The 22,094-nt window shown below is 46.9% G+C and overlaps 1 protein-coding gene across 2 annotated transcripts in view; it reads right to left on the bottom strand.

The window, feature by feature from the left end:
- The window catches only part of CLPX (caseinolytic mitochondrial matrix peptidase chaperone subunit X), a 417,306-nt gene that overhangs the window by 118,446 nt on the left and 276,766 nt on the right, over window positions 1-22,094 (bottom strand). For both annotated transcript variants that reach the window (XM_069625088.1, XM_069625087.1), the window contains one exon: window positions 21,379-21,543. In XM_069625088.1, coding sequence (XP_069481189.1) covers window positions 21,379-21,543 — 165 coding nt within the window. The remainder of the gene's footprint in view (window positions 1-21,378; window positions 21,544-22,094) is intronic.

The raw sequence follows: 22,094 nt of genomic DNA, 5'->3' as shown, positions 1-22,094 counted from the left end.
GAAGAGGAGATGAAGGACAGGATATCCTGTGTTTTAGCAGAGAAGTGAGATGACAGAGCCATACAGAGGGCCTGGGAGGGAACAGGAAAGGTAAAGACCACAACAGGATTGACCAGTTTCTTGCAGATGTTAAAGAGCTTGGCCGGGTTGTTAGAGGCCACAGGCTTGAATGTGTGTTCTCTTCTTGATGAGTGTTATTGCTTCAACTGGCATTTTGGCACAACCAGTCTATGTATGTCTAAATGTGGCCTGGCATGCTTTAGTGTAACAATATGACCTGCCTACACTGGTCTACATTGTGTAGCCAGTTGGACATGTTTTCATTGTGGCATGGTATTTTTAATAGAAAAGTATTAATGTTCCTGTGCACTGTTGGCGACTTACATCTATTGGATTGGTGTTATCCTACGAAACAATTGCAAACACTCTGGCTTTTTAGGCAATTTTTCTCAGAAAGTGTGCTGTATATTGCATTAAAACACATTTATATCTTTCTTCTAGTGCAGTGTGCGGCATATCCCTTACGCAGCACATTTGTGCGTATTTCGCAAGCGTGATAATCTATGTCGGCCCAGAGTTTGGCGCGGCCAGAGAATTGTTGCCGGGTTTTGGGGGGGCTCCTCGGCATGGCTCGCAGGGGGGCCCCCACATTTTGTGTTACGCCACTGCTAGCAACACAGACGATTGTTAAATGCAAGGACTTCAGCTGCCAGGAATGGGAGTCAGGAACTGCTAGCGGCCTTAATGTGGCAGCATAATTTTTTCAAATTACATGGAACTCTGCCAGTTTAATTTGTTCATTCGTAATCAAGGGGCTAAATATAGGTTCAAAATGCATTCCGAGAAAACATATGGTGTAAACAAAACGTTTCAAAAGAAACTCCGAATGTACTGCAATGAAAAGGTGTAATGATCATATTATTGTTAATTATACAACACAATGTCATGGAGGTGAACATGTAAAAAGTGTTTACCACTTATGAAAATGTTCTTCAAATTAAAAACTACGATTTCTTGTACTAAAAAGCCTTGGCTTTCTCAGCCTGGGTAACGCTGCCACCAAGCGGCGCTTTAGCGGACTGACAAAGAAACATGCAGGCAGTAGGTTAATAATGGAAAAGGATAACGTCATCTCAAAACGAAGTTATCATTTTAAAGGGGGATTGCAGTAATGTACAATATGTTCCCATTATATGCATTAGTAAATTGTGATCGGACTCAAGGAAGATCCCAAAGTTTCCTTACACGTATACATGAAGACTGGCGGGCTATAACGAAAGGGACATCTCATGAAGCTTATGGAAGAGTGCCAGGCAGACGTCAGAGGTCTGCGGCGGAGCGAAGGGATGGCACACTGTGCCCTGTGTCGGCAAGAGGGAAATCGACATGCCGGACAATCCCAGAGGTGTGATAGAAGGGTCTGGCACTTCATATTAAACCCAGACCACGTGGCGTGTAAACAAACACCATGTTGTAATGCAACATTAAAAACACAGGGGTATTTTGACTCAAAGACGGCGTATCAAATACATCCGTTTGCAACCTCATGCTGTTGGATGTATGATCCAGCACCCACAGTTGTATTACTATAGTAATAAAGCATAATGGTGTTGCATACTTTAGGAGAGTCTGCGTTACTAATGTGGGGTAGAATATAGACCACTACCTCTTAAACCTGATCACTTGCTAGTTAAAGAAGTACATATACGATGTTGGAGTAGAGATATAAAACTAAGTTCATTCACACCACGGATGGTTTGTCAAACACCTATGTGGGTGACCTGTTCATGAATTTTTGATGTTTTGCCCGACAGCCATTATTGGTGTGTTGATAAAAACGCCTGCTGTTATTGCATACTCTGTGCGATTACATCTGTGAGCTCCAAATAGCACTAGCAGTAACGGGGCCCATGTACATTTGAAAACCAAGATCAAAGAGCTGGTGTGCGTTTGAGCAAACTTACCAGTACATAATTCCACTGTGCATACGCCCCCCAAATGTTTGAACAGCGTGCCTGGATGCAAGCAACATAGTATCAAGAACCTCCCAAGTATAGCAGAAAAGAGATGCTATAGTAACGGTTAGTGGCCTTTAGGAGCGAGCGCGCGAGAGGGGAATGAAAGCTAACCCAGCATGCAATGGTAGATGCAATGATTGCACACCACTCCCGACACTGATCCAGACACAGACAGACTCCTTTTACCTGGTTCATCTTCGCCAAAGGAAATAGGACTGCTCTTTGCATGTGAATTATATGTAATGCTCTCGAACCTCGATTGTGAGGATTTTCAAGATAAATCAGGTCATCCTATAGATGACCAAAAAGCTGGTGAAACATGTGGGGGCTGTTGGGAGTTTATGAGCCAACGACTGTGTGCAGTATATTCTGTGTGTAGTACATGGGTTCCTAACATTTAGTATTGGGAATAGCAAGGGGGGTGATATTGGTTACTAACGCTTAGTATAGGGCTGAAATGAGTGGGCAAGATTTGTTAGAAGTACACTCTGAGCCTGTTGCCTATCGCAGCAGGTGCACGAACAATACCACCGATGCCAGTTTCAGAAAGTAATGCAAAATTGAAAGCTGAACAGCATTGCTTCTCAAGGCAGAGCGTGCAGTGTAACAGCCAGTGGACCTTCAAAATAAACATTTGTTGTGCAGAGCAGGAAGAGGCAGGTAACATTATTGGGAGTTTGTGCTATGCAGAATACTGTCCAAAGGTCATTTCAGCCAGGGGCTGAAAAATTACACGAGCAGAATCAGAGGGGGCAGGATGGGTGCTGAAGGTTCTGGCACGTGGGACAGCTGACAACACAGAAGAGGCTGGGAAAATGGTAAAGAAAATGTACAGAGACATGGGTCAAAAAGTTGGTTTGCGCACACAGGTTTAAAAGGGGGAGGAAGGAGGGGCTTAGGGGATTTTTCCTGGGAGTTGCCTGGTAAGAGAGGCTGTTGGCTGGCTGGCTGAAAGAAGGGGGCCGTCCTGCATAGCTGTCCTGGAGGTTTTACGGCTGGGCTGGAGAGCGGTGTAGCTGCATAGGGTGTTCCTTGAAAGACTAATTTCAAACCGGAGGCAGTGCACTGGCAGAAACAGGCCAAATTGTACTTGGCTGCAAGAAGGTCCTGGCGAGTCAAGGGCATGACGATAATTCCGGAAAGCAGATAACTCAGTGTGTATATAAATAGGTCAACACTCAATTAGAACACCTTCTGCAGGGTATTTTAATTGGAAAGATGTCTGAGTGGGCGGAAACGGAAGGCAGAACCTTTTTTATCCTTCTTGTACCAAAAGCTTAAAGTAATCAGAAACCAAAGTATTAGCTAGGGATTTATTCAAGCAGAGGGGGTCAGAATCTGAAGATCATCAATCTCATAAGCCTGCTACTAATCCAGCATTAGGCAAGGGTAGTAGAGTAACAGACCTGAAACTGTATTCATAGTGTATTGCTTTCATAGCCAAAGAGTGCCAGTTATGATGTCTCAGGTTAGAGGGAAAACCCTTACATTTGAATTGCTCAAGTCCCTGGCTCAATAGAACAACCTTGATGTTTAGGGCATCTAATCTTCTTACCAAATCTACGGTCATCAACCCTTCTGCCCGAGGGTCAGGCATACACCTCAGCTAGCCTAGGTGCACGAGGAACTTTCCTATGGCCATCTGCCAAATGTGATTAATCCAACGGATGCCTCACTAAACCCCAGCCTAAAGTCTGCCACGTTGGCAGGGAAATAGAGACGCTTCCTGATCCCCACCTTGGGGGTGGTGAACTGGGGAGGATCACCAGGGAGGAGATCGGGCCCAGGGTTGTAAAGGCATTCCGTGGGATGAGGCACAGTATTCTCCTTTGAAAGGGCGTAACCCTTCTTGTATATTCAAACATACAATGGCCTATTGCCATTGTAAGGTATCTGAACCCCATGGGCAAAGTGGATACAACATCTTTAACCACTTTAAGTAAGGAGGAACCCTGTCATACCTTGTATGGATAAAAATCCCCCTTAATCCCATATAGCGAAAGTAAACCAGTCAGTCAATAAGTTTACCTGGATCAAATAATCCATCAAACAGATACAAAATACAATGACAAAATACATGAGATAACATAACTGCTCATGCTTGCATGTAAAATACAATTTTCCAAAAATATGACTATCAAAACGCATCTCTCTAAAAAAGTGGATAAAATCACAGAACATAAAAAAAGTAATGAATACCAATACAGATTCAGTCCGATAGAGGTAATAAGACCCCCCCCTCGTCTACATCCCTTCCCTAGGTGAGGGCCATGGCTCATCGGGCGTCCCCTCATACCACCAGGGCCCAGGTGGTAGGGGGCTCACCTGCTGAAGACATTGCCCACATGTATTGAATTTAGCCAGGCCTCAGAAATCATTTTGTCTAATAAAGATGGTGTGAGTTCAGCGCACTGTAGCGCGGCCCCCACCCTCGGAGAGTTTCAATTATCCCTGTGGCCGCAACACCCTGGCAGATCCGCTGTGAGCCCGTTCCCACGAACAAGACAGACATGAGCTAGTGTAAGATACCAACACTGTAACATTTCACCTTCCGCAGTGTATCACTGCTCCCAGCATGACCCGGCCAGTGAGGCCTGGGTGAAAAAGAGAACTGTAAAATGTTCCTCAGATAAAAGCAAAAGTTCCCAAATATTAATGCCAAGACTACTTACAAAGCGTGCATTCTCTCCACAAAACTTCTTCTATTAAGGAAACCTGTAAAATGTATAAACATGATAGAATGCATGTTCACATGACATTAGCAATGAACAACCCACACCACTGCAGTTGTGTTCAAATAATAAAAAGCGTTCCGGGGAACTATTCATTATGTGTATCATTGAAAAGCGTACACCCCCACGGTCCCGCGCCATAACCGAACTAATGCTGCTAGAGTGCAAGGGAAGACTAATGTAACCATACAGAGGGCTCATGTGAAGGACACGCGAGAATGCACCTGTCATGCGTGTATGTCTAAGCCCCTTATGTGTCACTACCGTCACGTACGGTGGCGAGTCATTTTCTATGTGCTCCACCAACCTCACTACTACCTCACTTACTGCAAATGTATATGCATATAACTAAATGTTGTAGTTGTTAAAACATAGTGTACAAATAATGTGCTCAGACTGGCTATATTTGAGAGACATTTAGCAAAGTTAAAAATGTATGTTTTCAAATGAGTATTGTATAGTGTTCGAATGTTTTATGATGTTTTCACCAAAATCGGCAACACGCGAGGAAGATACCTTTATGAATATGCGCAAGGCCATTCCCCCTCCCTCCCTGCGAAGACTGCCAAACAAGAGAGCAGAGGCCCGCGCCGCGCTGCTCCACCTCCCCCACCTCCCACAACTAGGCTGGTCGCTCCAAAGATTTGTAGTCCCCTCTGCAGCACCCAAGGCCATGGCCCGCCACCTGCATTATTTACAGCCCAGCAGTAAACCTCCGCCTGAATACACAAATCCAAAGGCGCCCCCTCTTAAACCCCACAACTCACTGGATCACCTTAGACTTATGGCCCCTGTACAATTAGGACACCCAATACTGTGGCAACATACAGCAGCACATTCATAACGACTTCTAACAAGACAGAAAGACATGTACCGCCTGTCCCATGCCCTGAGACTTAGCCCCTCGACCTATGGTACCGGTCAACAGGACACTGGTAACCATGTACTGATGAATCACCCTCAAACCCCTCTCAAGGTGCATTCCTCCTGTGTTGCATTAACCTGTAGAATAACCTATTGAAAGATTTACTAAAAAAGATAATATTGCAATAACTGAATGACTGCGGTGTGCATGGCCTAGGGCAAATAAGTCAGGAAAAGACATTCATCTCCGACACTGGCCACAATGGCCCAACAACACCGCCCGGATGAACTCAGCTGACCTGCCAGGCCCAGCCCAACCCACGAGGCTGACCAGTGTCGTCCTCCAGCCAAGGCCAACCACATCGCAGCAGCACCTATAGCTAGTCATCGCCACCCAATCCCATTGAACTTGTGCCCCTTATAGTATGTAGGTTCTGATGACGTGTTTTGTAAATATATACGCCTGTCTTTGCTATTGTCAGACAGAGCGCTCTCTGAGTTTGCAGAGTTCTTTGCATGCCCTATTCTGATTGATAAACTCCCATTTATGCTCACCCGCACTCTGTCTTGGCCTTATTCCCATTCTGGGAGAGTCCTTCATTGTCTCTCATTGCGGGGAGGATCGTGCTGGTTGGGGACGCTTGCCTTCAGGGTGTACGTAACATTTCATGAGGTTTAACATTTAGTAAGGAGGGGTAGTATCGCAAAATACTCCTAGTGCATTGGAGCAGTACTCCATCAGATTATTCAATATGTGGCCAATCTTTTTAGGTCAATTAATGGAGCAACCCCTTTCTTTGGTACAAAAATAGTAGGAGTGCCCAAGCTGTCAAAACAGATTTTGCTGCCGAAAGGAATAGAACTGCCGGCCTATGGGTACAGATGTTGGCTGACCTAAGCACCGGCAGTAGAGTAGACCATCTGATATTCTTCTAGGCTGGACAAAACAAAAAAGATTAACCATATCCTCTCTAGCAACACCACAAGCTGGGCAACCCGCCTCATCTGGTTCCCCACTCCATTTAGCTGTGCTTCTCATCAGCTGCAAACAATCAAATCTAGTGTGAGTGAGCAGCCAGTGGTCTCACCTAGTGGAGCCCCAGATTAAATGGGGCTGATCTCCTCCACCCGGCTGATCACTGGATGCACTCCATCAGAATTGTTTGTAAAGGTTGCAAACTCCATAAGATCTCTTTTCCTCAAACACAACGTGCAAGCTGCTTTTGTAGGATCTCATTTGACTTTTAGCCAACATATTAGCTGGGCGTGAGAGGGCCCACGAGATTTCCAGGGGGACAATGTTTCTTCAATATAAAAGCCACAGGATTTTCCTCCAGTTGTCCCTAGCCATTAAGGACCGAATAGAATTTATGAGGCTTTGCTACCAATATTGGGTGCTTATGTGGATACATTCTCCTTTATCAACTGCCGATTTCTATAGACTACAGATAGACAGACTTTCCCTGTTTGTCACTTAGGAAAGACGCCCTCAAGCCCTGGCCAACCGTTGGTTGGTATGACCGCAATTGTCGGGAGGCCAAGACTATCTTGGTCAATTCACTTAAGTTGGGGGTGGTTATTCCCCCAGGGGGGTTTCAAAAAACGTAGGCATGACTATAAACTGATGCTTAATGAAAAGAAGAGTGTACAGGGCAAAAAATGTGGTCAGATCTTGGTATGGCTGCCAGGTCAAATAACTCTAAAGAGTGTTGGCAGCTGGTGAAGAAAAACCTTAAACCTATGAAGCTAGGTGTGGCAAGCAACATCTCTTTGGATGCTTGTCATGATCGTTTTACTGCCTTATATGCTGCGGGCGGTCTGTGCGGGCCAGTAGTGAGATGAATGGACAGGCATTGTCCAAACCACCCCCCCCCCCCTGCACTGCCCTCCCAACAAAGGTAGGGCTGATGTGATCACATCCCTTGAAGTAGCAGAGGCGCTGTTTGAAGCGAAAAAGGGAAAGGCACGTGGCCCAGATTGCATTCCCATTCATCTTTTTAAAAGTGACCCCATGCTTTTTAACAACATTTTTTAAATGGTATTTTTTTCTAGTAACCACCCACCGAGTAGTTGTAGGGGGGCAATCATCATCCAGCTATTTAAGAAAGGCGCTCGGGACTCCCCAAGCAATTATAGGCCAATCTCACCTTCAATGGCAAAACTTTATTCAAGGGTACTTTTGCACCATTTGGAGGCCTGGGTTGCTAGCGAAGGTATCCTTTCTGATGTGCAAGTGGGATTTAGAGTAGTTATCTCCACGATAGACCAGGCTCTGAGACGGGACCTCTTATGCTGGAAATACGTGCTTCTTAACTCACAAGGTTTGTTTTTGGATCTACAGTCAGCCCTTGACACAGTCCAGAGGGATTCCTTGTGGTCTGTGCTAGAGGAACTAGGCATCCGAGCATCCCTGGGCAATGCTATTAAATCTTTATATTCTGATAACACGGCACAGATACGTTGGGGGCCTTCTGGCGAGCTAACCCATCTAGTATCTATTGATGTTGGGGTTAGGCACGGTGTGTTGCGGCACCTCTGCTATTTTTATTATATATTAACAGTTTAGTCCATTAATTTTTAGAAGCTGCAAGGGATGCCCCAATGTTGGGCAATAGAAAATTGAGCCTACTGTTTGCAGATGATGAAGTTTTGCTGTCAAAGACTCCGGTTGGGGGGGCTGTTGCGTGCACACAAAATGGCTGCCTGAATGTGGGGTTCCTCTCTGGCATAAATCCTGCGCCACTCTAGATCCTGATCGGGGCCACCTGATAAGACCACATGACGTGGACATATAACCAAACATTGGACCGACCTCCAGGAGAAATCCGGAAGAAAATTGGACAAGATTTGCCCAAGATATTCAGCCTGTCGGCAACAACGACCCGGGCTGGAGTGGAGAGCCGAGCTGGCGTTCCATGCTGCCGCCACTGGTTCCCGCTGCCTAGGTGACGCTGCAGGGCCGCTGAGGGGGAGGTGCCTGTAAATTCACCCTGAGACCTGCCGTCATATCTAACCTGCTTGCACACAGTCTGTCCTGCAGGTCAGACGACCCCTTATCTGTGTAATCCACATCAACGCTGCCTGGCCTTTATCTTCACCCGCTGCTCTGCTCCCCGCTCCCTCAGCTGTATCTGGGGCTGCTAACATCTTGCAGGTGAAGGCGACGTACGAACCACTACAATTGCTGGGACCCACTGACTAGCCTGCAGCCCTGTGCGGGTAGCCAAAGATCCCTTGCTTTCCCACCTTCTTCCCCGACCCGGTCTGTGGAGCGCTGAACACCCACACCAGGTCGACCTCCCGGCTGGTGGCGGTCACTGCTACAAACATACGAGAAGGCACCGCTTGCCAATCTCTGCCGAGGGAGCTGAATGGTGTAACAGCTGAACCCGGGTCGCGTGCCGGACCTGGTGGCTGCGCACCCAGCATACAACAAGTTGGATGCCATACCACCGGATCATATATGCGGATCCTGTTGTGAGTAATACAAGTGGTGGATTGACACTTGATAACTTGTGGCTGACCTCTGTTACATGGCGGACATCCGAGTTGTACCGTTGCGGCGTGTTGACAACGGGCAGCAGCCCGCCTCTGCGGTGTGTGGACTCGGCTCGTATGCATTGCTGGGATCGATGAGGCTGCGGATTGTGCTGAGGTGAGGCGCGCGCTATGTGCGGAGTGGAATACGTTTGATGAGACCTTGGTTTATTTTCCAACCCCTCCCGCCACCGGCATATGCTACTGCTGCTGTATAATACCAGGACATCACAAAGAGACAATTACATCTTTCTATCAGCATTCAAACTGGCTCACCGGTGACACGTGCGTTGAATGCCATCTTTAGAGTAAACTACAAATACGTTGGCGCATCCAGCATTACGGAACAAACTGTGGCTATAAGTCAACCTGTAGATGACCGTTGCACACCCATAACTCCATATATGGCAATATTGAAATAAAGGCATCGTGCTGCGGAGCCCCACCATGAGGCGACAGCTGGCTGTGATCCTATACACATCTGCAGTGTTGAGGGCCAGGGGGGCAGCCGGTTCGAGACTCTACTGGCTGGGCTGAGCAGCAACAACTACTAATCAGATAAACCACGAATTATAGACTAACTGGAGCAACGCGTGGTACAAATCCTTCAGAGACTGAGGTAATAAAACGGTGAGGAATAAACATGTAGCTGTGGGTACGTGAGAGGAACACAGCCCATTCAGGCAAAATAAAACAGCGCGGCCGGGGCGCCCAGCACCCAGTAAGACGACCGAGGTATAGGCATAAAATCCTGCGACTCAGTCGCAGAGCGCTGCATGCAGTCCCTTACGCAAGATATCCCAATACCACTTGACAACAGTACATATTCGACCTAAGGCCTAGATGTGGACATTCCTGGTCACCTGATCCGCACTGTGCACTGCCCGGGGCACTCCCTTTCTTCTTCCCACGCTGACGCTAGCCTCTTGATATCCGCCCAACCTGACGGGAAGCACCAGACCACACGCAACACAGATTGGGGGTGAGTGATCCACCCCGGGTGCAACCGGGGGACGCCTTATTGCTACCAGAGTGACCACACATTCTGTGGGTACCACTGCTCCTGATCCACCTCAGCATCGAGAGGATATGGACACACGCACAGCTCCCCAACGCCGGGACCCATTAAGAGACTGATACGGCATATTTGGACCCAGTGCCTCACTGAGACAGCGCAACAACTCCATGGGTAAAGATAAGATCAAAAAGGCAGGCCCTGCAGAGCAAAACGGACCGTATCACAATAGGGGCCCCACCCCGACACGAAACGCAAACCCCTTAAGGTGGAGAACCCAGGGAAGAAACCCAAGGCTCTCCAATTTCACTTACCGACATCATGAAGGTAATTGGCGACTAGAGGACGTCTCTAGAACGTAGGATAGGAGGGCTGTCCTCCGAGGTGTCCTTCCTCCACCAAGACATACACAACCTGTCGTCCAGAGTTGGGTAGTCGGAACAAAGGATATTGGACACAGAAGGCACGGCCCGCCAATTGGAGAAGCAACTGGCAGCTATTTCCAAAAAGTTTGACCAACTCTAATACTGTGCAGAAGACAGCAAGGGAAGGGCGCGGCGCAACAATCTAAGGAATCTCGAGATCCCGGAGAAAGAAGAAGGCCCTAGCATTAAACTTTTCCTCGAAGACTGGCTTGCCCATATATTTCCTCCCAAGAAGCTATCCAAGTTTTCCTCCATCGAACAGGCGCACAGAGTACCCACCGGGCGGCCCACCCCCAGAGCCCCACCAAGGACAATTATCGCACACCTTTTAAATTTCCAGGACCAGGGCGCTATCGTCCAGATGGCCTGCGCCTCAGGCCCATTGCATACAACGGATACCGCATGGGGTTCTATCTGGATTACACTAAGGAGGTTCAGAAGGCCCACCAGTCCTTCGACTCTGAAGAAAAAGCTCCAATCTTTGTCAATTAAACATGCCCTTTTCTTCCCGGCACTACTCAAGGTCCATCATGAGGGTGCCACCCATCTGTTTTACACTCCCAAAGAAGAATGGGAATGGCTCGAAACTCAAATCCTCAACGGGCCTGGCCCCAGATCACCTCCCGGGCCATCCGAACAGAAGCCTAGATCCGAACAGACCTCACCCCGCTCAACCCCCGCTGGCCCGGCACCCCGGCGAGAGCACTACAGATAACGGATGAACGCTCCCACACTGATGCCAGGGCAGCAACACAACTACCCAAGGCGTCGGACACTGCGGCCGTCACCTTCAGCCCAGAATCGGAAGGAAGAGCAGTGGCCTGACCCCTGGGGAGCTCCCCAAATAAAGTTCTTATTGTTTATGGTTATATGTTTGGGCGACAGGTGCTTCCGACTGGGGAGGACAGGGTGGGGGGAGTTCACAGGTGTTGGCTACCAAGAATTACAGAACAAGAAGTCAAGATATCTGTTGTTGGCGCAGGAAGCGCAGACACTTCATCCATTGGGATTGGGGCACCCAAAATGCCCTGGTTTAAGTTACGCAGTTACATGGCAACCTCCAAACAGGCCCTTGAGAGTGGTACATCCAGACACTCCGCTTATATCACATACCCACTTGGCAGCGGCAGGACCAATGTGCATGGGGCACCAGGACAGGGGATGGGAGGGGGGGACGGGAGGGGACATATACACGAGTCGGGGGGCCACGCAGATATATGATCCTTTTTGATATTTCAAAACGCTACACACGCACCTAGGACGCACACTGATGAACTGTCCCTATTGTCCTGGAACGTCAATGGTCTTGGTTCCTGTGCCAAATGCAGACTAGTGCTCCAATACCTCAATCGATACTTGCCAGATATAGCCCTCCTCAAAGAAACCCATTTGATCGGAACTGGCAGTGGCTTTTTTTAAAAGGTCCAACTACCCACACACATACCAGGCTGGGTTCTCAAGAGGTGCCTGGGGCACGATGGTACTGATCCACAAATGAGTGCCACGGCATTTCAGGAAAGTGCGGACCAACCCCTGCGGCCGATTCGTAGTGGTACTCCGACATATGGGGAGAACGATGGGGCCACACTCATGAAGGAACTTCTCGGGGAACTACAGAACATATTGCTAGAGGAACAAGCAGACCTGAGGGCCCTAGGGGGGAATTTTAATGAAGTCATGGAGGTTGCTGTTGATAGATCACACAGGGGACCTGGGATTCGGCATACCCGACTGCTCTATACACTTTTGCCGCAACACTTGGAGAACACTACACGTTACTGACACCGGGTTCTTGTTTTATTCCAATGCACATAAGACATTCTCGAGAATAGACTATGCTTTCATCCCCTGCAACATGTCCCATAGGCTCATATCCGCTGAATTTTTGGCGAGGGGTATCTCGGATCACTCCCCTCGGCTTATAACCCTGAAGATCACACACCACCAACCAGATACCACCTGGCGTCTGAATACATACTACCTGGGGTTGCCCGAGATTACCGAGGAACTAGAGAAAAAGACAGCGGAATACTTCGACATAAACAAAGGTTATGTGGACTGCCCGATCACGATATGGGAGGCATACAAAACAGTGTTTCGTGGGGAAGCCATCTCCTTGGTGTCGGCCCACTGTAAGCAACACCCAGAAGATTGCGGACGCTGAAAGACGGGTGTCCGAGAGTGAGGAACAATTCCTTGTGCAGGGAACCAGGGCCTCACAAGGGGCCTTGATAACAGCACAAGAGGCCCTCAGCAACATAGCCCTATACAATGCCCGGAACGCTCATTGGCTGGTCCGGAGCCAAATCTACGAGAGAGGGGATAAGGCAAGTAAGACCCTGGCCTGGCTGGAGAGACATAAACAAAGTAAGGGGCATGTGCAGACCATCCGATTGCCCGATGGGGAGCTATTGACAGCGGACTCCGACATAGTGGAGGCCTTTGCCACCTACTACAAAAAACTTTATTCCCCACCCGTAGGGAGTCCCACACCCGCTCACTCCAACTTTCATGACCAGATGGAGGTCCTGAGACACTCCACACAGCAGGCAGAGCTCCTAGACACTGAGATCACAGAAAATGAAGTGCAGGATGCGCTAGCACAGCTTCAAACCGGAAAGACCCCGGGGCCTAACGGTTTCCCAGTGGAAACCTGGAAACACCTCGGCAACGCATTAACAGGGCACATGCACCAAATGTTTCTCCGGAGCAAAGAACAGGGCATACTCCCCTTTGACCTCAGAAGAACGTGTATGGTGGTCATTCATAAACCCAGGAAGCCCCCAGAAGACTTCCTCTTATCGGCTCATCTCGCTGATCAGAGAGGCAAACATTCTTGCACGGGTACTGGCTAATAGACTGCTCGGGGTGTTTGAATTCCTCGTCCACCCAGACCAGTGTGTGTTCATGCCCAACAAGTCCACCCGCATGAACCTACTCAGAGTCCAACTTGCCCTTGACAGGGCCCCGGAGATACCGTGCCCACTAGCCCTGCTAGCGATAGATTTCGAAAAAATTTGTCTCGGTCGGGTGGGAGGCCCTGTGGGATATCATGGGTCGGATGAACTTCGGGCAGGGATTCCACTCCTGGGTGAATCTTCTCTATGCATCCCCAGAAGCAACTGTGAGTGAACGACAGGTCTTCCAGATTGTTTCCACTGGGCCGCGGAACCAGGCAGGGCTGCCCTTTCTCCCCCCTCCTATTCTTATTAGCCATCGAGCCATTAGCAATTAAACTTCGAATGGATAAAACAGGTCTGGATTCACCTGGCCAGGGGGGGGAGGGCAAAGAGGATCGACTCTCACTATATGAAGACGACCTCCTCATACACCTTAGCAACCCTGTGAGCTGCTGCCCAATTGTGTCCCATACTCTTCGGGAATACCAAAATGTTGCCGGCCTAAAGGTGAACAAGCAGAAAACCATGTACTTTCTGATTCAGGGAGGTGACGCTGCGATCCCAAAGACCTGCGCCTACCACGTCTCAATTAGAGACTTCATATATCTGGGCATACATATTGGCCCAACTCTGAATAGGTTCCTTCAGCTCAACCTACAACCTGTACTAGACAGATTTAGTAGGGACGTTTCCCATTGGCAATCGCTCCCAATATCATTAATGAGCAGGGCAGCACTGTTCAAGATGACACTGCCGAGACGCTTGTAAGTCCTACAAAATGATCCACTCCCCATCCCCCACAAAACCATTGCATTAAAAGACAAGAACTTACACCCATTGCTTTGGGGGGAGCGGGGGCAACCCAGAATCGCTCTCACAACACTGCAACACTCAGCATGGGAGGGAGGCATTGGACTACCGTGCATTCGCACATATTTAGCAGCACAGACTGGGGTGGTAAACTAATGGCTACATGGTGATGCCACACTACCACATATCCACATAGAGACAGCGGCTAGGCACCCTGTACCACCCCTCCAGGCCCTATACCCTGACAACGGACGAGGATCAAAAATACCAAGAATGTCACTTCATACCCGCCATACCTGGAGGGAAGCACACAGACATATTGGTTGGTGAGCAAAAACAACATTAGCCCAACCCTTATGGTACAATGCGCACCTCCCAGAAATACAAAGAATGGGTTGTTTCGAGAACTGGGAAAAGCGAGGGATATGCACACTGGCACACGTGATCCAAGAGGGACGCCTACTAGAGTTTGAAACCCTGAACAACAAATTTGGCCTGACGCTTATGGAGCGGTTTAGGCATGCACAACTTGCTCATGCCATACACAACCCGTTCTCGGACCCAACTACTATACCTCCTCGCTCCCTCCTGGAGACCAACCTTATCCTGCAATGTATCACCTCCAAAGTCACCTCCACGCTTTACCAGGCCCTTAACTCTTTCGGAACTAATGAGCTTACTGAATTGAAGGAGAAGTGGGAAAGGGACGTTGGTGAGATGGAACTGGAGGACTGAGTAGATTCACTGATGTTCCCCCGAGAGATGGGTATTGAGGCTAAACTGAGGCTGATACAACTCAGAATACTCCACCGCTCCTATTATCCTCAGACAACCCTTTCCAAATGGGGAGAGACCGGGGATGAGACTTGTCTTCTATGTAAACGGGGAACGGGCACCTTCTTTCATATGATCTGGGACTGTGACGTGTTACAATCCTTCTGGGACAAATGCATCAATAAGATTTCCAACATAATGGGATCACCAATCCCGAAGGACCCCAAAATGACACTTCTGGGGATCTGGGGAGAGGTAGACCTAACCAAATATGAAAAATCGTTCCTAGCGGTGGCATTGGGAGCAGGGAAACAGCTAATCACTGCAACTTGGGAGTTCAGCAGAGTCAATATGCTGAACCGATGGATCAACGAAGTAAGCAAGTGCGCATCTATGGAACACTGCATCTACAACGCAAGAGGCAGCCCCTGAAAATTCGAGAAGATATGGGGGAAATGGCTAGATGTGTACTGAGAAATGTCTCTCTCTCCCCCTGACCCCTTGTACCCTCCTTCCCCCCCACCCCCCTGGACACCCGATTTACTTGGAACTGCCATCCGTTTTTGCTTTTCTGATATATCCAATGTATCCCCCGACCCTGCTGCCTCTTAAGGTCATTACTGCCGTATTTTTCAGTTGAATGCCTATGTTCATGGTGTTTTGTTGTATAAACCCAAATAAACAGTGTTATAAATAAAAACATTTTTTAAAAAAAGACTCCAGCTGGCCTGCAAAACCAATTAGCTTTACTCCGCAAAAGGCCTAAGAATCAACTTCTCCAAAACCAAAATAATTCAGTGTGTGGGCTTTGGGGAAAAAGGCCCGAGTGCGGGCAAATTTCAACTTAAATGGATAGCCTTTGGAGTCTGTTGACTCGTACACATATCTGGGGTTTTTCAAATTAACTGAAATGGCAGGACCAGGTAGCAAAGTGCTCGTTATCACACTTGCATCAGTGCGGCCTCATTAGGAACCTGTTGACAATACTGGATGGGCAGGATCTTTCATTACCCCTCAAGATCTACCAGGCCCAGACAATCCCAGGGATAACCTATGGTGCTGATCTATAGGGTTCAAATGACTGCACCGCCATACAGACAGCTGAAAATAGATTTCTGAAATAATTGTTAGGTTTACCATCCAATGCGCCGTTTACGCCAGTGACATGCAAATTTGGTCTTATCGCGATTCGTTAAGCTATTATGTTGCAGCCAGTGTTATATTGACTGCGAATATGGACCAACAAAGCTTTAGTTTTGTTCAGGGAAGGCCTGGAGGAGCTGCTCTTACTGCCAGGTGGTAGGAAACTTTCTTGGTTTAGGCATGTAAGAACCATGCTTTTTAACATGGGTTGGGGGAATCATGGAGTGACCCCCCCAGAAGGTTGGGTAGTGCATACAAAGTGATGGTCAAGAACAACTTCAGAGAGTGGCCGTGGAGCATGATGGTTGATAATTGCCTAGTGGGGAAAAAAGCTAGGGCTTATACGCAGTTCATGGACGCCTGGGCGTAAGAGGCATATCTGGACCTCCCGATGGTAGCGAAACTAAAAAGCTGGTTTGCTAAGTTTTGTTTAGGCATACTCCCATTGGCCCATGTGTCTGCCAAGTGGAAGAGTGGGTCCTGCCCCTCGCCCCTTTGCCTTCTTTGTGATAAGGGGCGCGAGGAGGAGGTACATCTTTTCTTTTTCTGCAGGGTACATTCACAGGCAAGGGCACGTTGGCTCGTCCCGGTCTGGAGCCACCTAGCCTAGCTCCCAATCCAGTCAGCCATTCGAGCCTTGAAATGTTGTACCCAACACGCACATGTGGTAGCAGTCTCAACATTTCTAAGATCTGCTTTTAAGAAGAGAATGCTAGAGACTAGAATAAGCACTATCCTGACAGGGGAGTAGGTTGTGCGGGATGTGCGTGCATGTGTGCATGATACTAAGGCTTGGACTTACACAAGTTAACATTGGTTTTATTCCAGTACACATTTTGTGCATAATGATCTTAAGTTATCAAGAACAATGTGGATATAAGTGTAAATCTTGTTTTTAATGTTGTGTACTGTGGAAATTGTATAAAATAAAGTTAGTCCTGATAAAATGGCATAAGGATGCATACCCATTTGCCCAAAGCCTGATCCAAAACATTATAGGAGCTAAGGCCCACTGGTCCTCCCAGAATTCCATTCCCAGTTCCCTATGAATAGAGATTCAGGGAGCAGATCCCAGCAGTCAGAATAGCCTTCTAAAAAATGAGTTCTCCGTCACCTGGACCTCGGGGGCTTTCTGAAAACCCCAAAGTGGTTCTCCATACAAGGTGACTGCTTTTGTCTGGGCGGAGTACATTTTGGGACAACATCCAGCGGTTGTCCCTGGCAGCGGAACAAAAAACGAGAAATCCCTCCCACTTGTTGACTTAGCCTGGCTGATTGTTTCTTAATATGCGCAATACCGGTGATTGTTTGAGAATCTGACCTCCAGATAGCCAAATTCATACACTCTGGGAATAGTCTCCACATTGCAGAGCATTGGGTGCACCTTCACTGATCTCTTTCGTACCTTGCATCCCATTACTGCAGATTTCCTAGTATTAATTTTGAGCCCCAGATTTTCCATAAAGACCACATAGACTGAGATCAGCAGCTGGAGAGTGCTTGGGGTTCTGGCAATTAGCACTGCGTCATCTGAGTAAGCCAGAACCGGAAAAGCTCTGCCCCCAGACATGGATAGTCCATCCCTGTGTCTCCCAAAGTCTTCAGCAGCCCATTGATCTAAAGGTTGAAAAGGATCAGGGCTAAGGCACACCCTTGGCGGACGCCACAACTGACCTTAAAACACACAGTAGTGTCCCCCCACACCACTGCGCACACGCCTCATTCTCCATATGCAGTGCCTGTAATATCACCAAGATATCCTTCGGACAATCCATGGGGAAGAGCACGGTCTGCATCCTTGATCTATCCACTTTGTCGAAGGCTGTGCTCATGTCTGTGAAAGCGAGATGCACTCCTTCCCCCTTGCAGAAAATTAAATTGGGAACAAGTAGGTAAAGATTAGAGCTCTGTTCCATACTACCCACTCCCTGGTGAAAACCAAACTGGACGTCCGAGAGGAATGACCTCTCCAACTACCAGGACTCTATATACCCCAGCAAAACCCATCCAAAGATTTTAAAAGTAGTGTTTGTAGTGAAATGGGTCTATAGGACATAGGGCTCGCTGGGTCCACCTTCTTAAAGATGAGAAAATAATGTACGATGTCCACTATGGTGAATATGAGCCCATGTCCATACAAGCGTTAAATACCTTTGTCAACAAAGGAGCCCAAAGTTCCAAATGGCCTTGAAAGAGGTCTGAGGGAATAGCATCTGGGCCCGGTGCTGTGTTGCGGGCCTGTTGTGCGACGGCCCGGGATACCACCTCCAGCCTAAACTGTAGAGGATCACTTCTCCCCCGACATTCAGCTTGAGACCCCACCACCAAACAGATAACCAAAGTAACCCATCCATGCCACATCTTCCACATGCATGCCACTAGACTTCACCAACTTGGCATTGGTTGAACCCCCCTTTCACAAACTCCCAAAATGCTTTCTGATCATAACGCCTTGAGGTGTCTAGGAAGCCCTCTCATAGTTCCCCTTCAATTTAATTCCTCTTTCTCTAACTCCCCACGGTAGTGCACTCTGCCCCGAGCAATCTCCCTTCTGGCGCAGAGCGGTGCTTTCAAGGCCCTTAAGAGTGCTTTCTTGGCATTGATGCATGCCTCGTCAATCCACCCTCTTTTATGGGGCTTATCCTTCCTCTAATGATTGTCATGAATCCCTTAGCCAAAGTTCCCTGTAGCTTCATGAAAAGTTCCACTACATGCCCAGGGGTTATAGTAGTATCCAGGATATCGTAAATAAGTGGTAGGTTCTCCAATAAAATGTGTAAGTTGGTAGCTCGAAATTCTTTCCCATTTAATTCGGCCGAGCGTGGCAGAGTTCGGGTTTACCAAGCAAACAGGGATGTCTTGGAGGCCTAACCTCCCTCCCTCCCCCATCACCACACCCTTCAATTTTAAACCCTTGCACATGAGGCACTTGAAGAAAAATGGGCTTCTGTAGCATGGGAAGCACATTTCCTGTGACTGAACGGCTTAGAATAAAAGTGCCTGCAAATGGAGCTGTCCACCAAAACAGAATGTGGGTGAAAATAAACGCTTTTAGAAAGCTTGTAATTCATTAATATTTTGCAGGCAACATGAAGAGGGAATGCTGAGAAGGGACGCCGCCTTTGTAAATTCCACACCAGACTGAGTTACTGGAAACAATGTGGAGGAAATCTGAAAAAGCACTGAAAAAAAATGTACTAGACACAAGGTAAAATAACCAGAGGGTAACGATGCCAACAGGGCAGAACCCCCCTTCTAGGAGGCAACAAATACATCAAATCCCTCAAAAGCAGTATCCAAAAATAAAGAACATAGAAAGTGACAAATGACAAAAAACTTGAGTCAAGTTGTGGTTAGACTACGAAGATGGATTAATGGTTCTGACTCTCAAAACACATAATTGCGATAATTTACAGAATGGCTCAGCCTCAATGTATGGGATAAACCCCCGATTGTACAGCTTGATGCCTGCCATTATATTCCTCGTTATAGTTTAATCAGCAAAACTATTCACCTGTACCTTTAATCACCAATACTGCACGAGGCGGTCAATGGCGATATTCTAGGAGCAAGAGATCATGATGTATTTTCTGCTGTGGACTGCTTTAAAAAATTTTTTAAAAAAAAGGAAACTATTGCCTCTCCTCCTCATTGGCCTAAAAGCCAAAATGAAGTGGACAAGCTGCATTGTTTAATGCTATTGGAACACTGTAAACAAGGATTCCCAGCCCGCAGCCCGAGAAGGAAGGACTCAAATCAGACACATCTATTAAAGACCCAATGTTGGAGAAGCACTAATGACCATAATCTTACTTTATGGAAATTCCATATTAAGAAATCACTCTTTCAAAGGTAAATTCATCGATACATGTAGAAATCCGAACAGAGAAGAACCTTTTGTCAGTCACAATGACAGAAAGCTGAACCCTTTGAGGCCACCACACCACTGATGATAGCCAAACCGGATGTCCCAATTGAGCTTACTTTGATAAAAGGCAAAGTGCATATTTAGGTCAAATGAATACAAAAGAGTTGATCCATGGAACAGGGAGAAAGTGTTGCGGGTGTGGAGGATATTAAACTAGCACCTCTCAATTCTGCAACTTTCGAGCTCCCAAGCATTTGCCAGATAAAGGAGCTTTTCTATAGAGTCTAGTTTTAAAGATAAAAACCATGGATATCGAACACAGCATGAAATTTGCAATGGGCAAGGAACAATAGTATTAATCATGCAAACCAAAAGCAGGAAACTACTCAAATATTCATACCAAACTGCCTCAACGGAGAAGGCTTAAAGATCGGGCCAAAAATAATTGTAGCCATACTGTGTGGAGTAGATGGCACAGGGGTTCACTGAGAACAAAAAGGTTAATCAGAGGGTGATCTACAAGCTTATATCGTGGCAGGCTACAGTAGATTCATGTAAAATTAGTGATTTACATTAGTTAAAAGCACGGCTTCATACCACAGAAGGACTCAAGTTTGCAAAAGCAAGTACACAGAAGCTAGAGTAGGGCAGCCAATTTGGGAAATAGGCAGGTGCTCCTTGCAAACAAATAAGGCCACATCAACAAATGTGCCTAGAGTGGTGACAAACTGAGGACGTAGCTCCTTGTAATGGAACGTGTGAAAAAGGAACACCACCACATCTTCCAAGACCAATCCATTTGTCAGGAGAAAGTGCATTGAAGAGAACGATGAGCAGGCAGCACATAAATACAAGAGATGGGGCAAGAATGCTGGTGTATTTTAAGGCTATACAAAAATAAGGATCCAGTGCCATAGTGTCAGTCACAATTCAACATAAAAGCAGACAAATCTAAATATGAGCAGCAGTATAACACAACATAGGCCAACACCATATCGTCAGCTACCAGGATTTTCCTATGGCAAGCCATTTAAATACTTTTGAAGGGTAAAGACTATAATTTTAGAGGGAAACAAAGTATACTTCAGGACATACAGCACAGCAGTGTAGTGCATTTCACAGAAGAGGAGTCCCATTAAAAGGGCAGAGCACTGCCCCAGATAAGGAGGATCGCCAATATAGGCAATAATTACGGTTTGGGGACAAATACATTACACTAACAAATTAGGTGAATTAAAAACGCAATCATCTCACATTACTGAGTAAATCACAAAATATTGTACCACACATACCTTGTTGTGCTTTATCTACATTGTAGTTGGCATCCTGTAGTAGCTTGGCAATAACAGACTCAATGTCTTCTCCCACATATCCTGCTTGGGTCAGAGTAGTACAATCACAGATTGCAAAAGGCACATCGAGACATTTTGCTAGAGTCTGAGCCAACAGAGTTTTACCTAAAAAGAAAATGAAGCAGAACTTTTAATAATTGGTCAATATATAACCCACTGATTTTCCAATCCAGCTGCAGGGTTGTGCGTCCGGTCTTATGGAAGTCATCAACATTTTGGAATTTAAAGTGATAATATGAATATTCCTTTTGGAGAAGTTATAGATCATCCTGCTTTTCGAATATTTCACCCATTCCCAACTGCCTCATCTGACATTAGGGCCAGACACAAGGAAGAAGAATCAAATTTCAAATTACGGAGAATAATAAAAGAATGACTTTGAAATGCAAGTTATCCAGCAATGATTCATTTAAAAAATCTCCATGCCTTCATAAATCTCAATGAATTCCAAGTAGGTGTTGAGGAACAGTCAAAAAGCAAGCAATTCTACAAAAGACAAATCTGGAAGACATCTGCCTTTTCACAAAATACTGGTTGTGGAACAAATTGTGAAATTCCTTCATGCTGGACTGATATGAATTTACAAAGCACATTTTGAGACATGTTAAAAATAGGCCTACATTTGCACCAGTACATTCATAATGAGGAGTCTTCAT

Source organism: Ambystoma mexicanum, chromosome 11, assembly GCF_040938575.1.
Source record: "Ambystoma mexicanum isolate Mex_15411 chromosome 11, UKY_AmexF1_1, whole genome shotgun sequence".
In the NCBI taxonomy this organism is placed as follows: domain Eukaryota; kingdom Metazoa; phylum Chordata; class Amphibia; order Caudata; family Ambystomatidae; genus Ambystoma; species Ambystoma mexicanum.
Note: the sequence above shows the minus strand (reverse complement) of the source record. Positions and strands in the feature narration are given on the sequence as shown.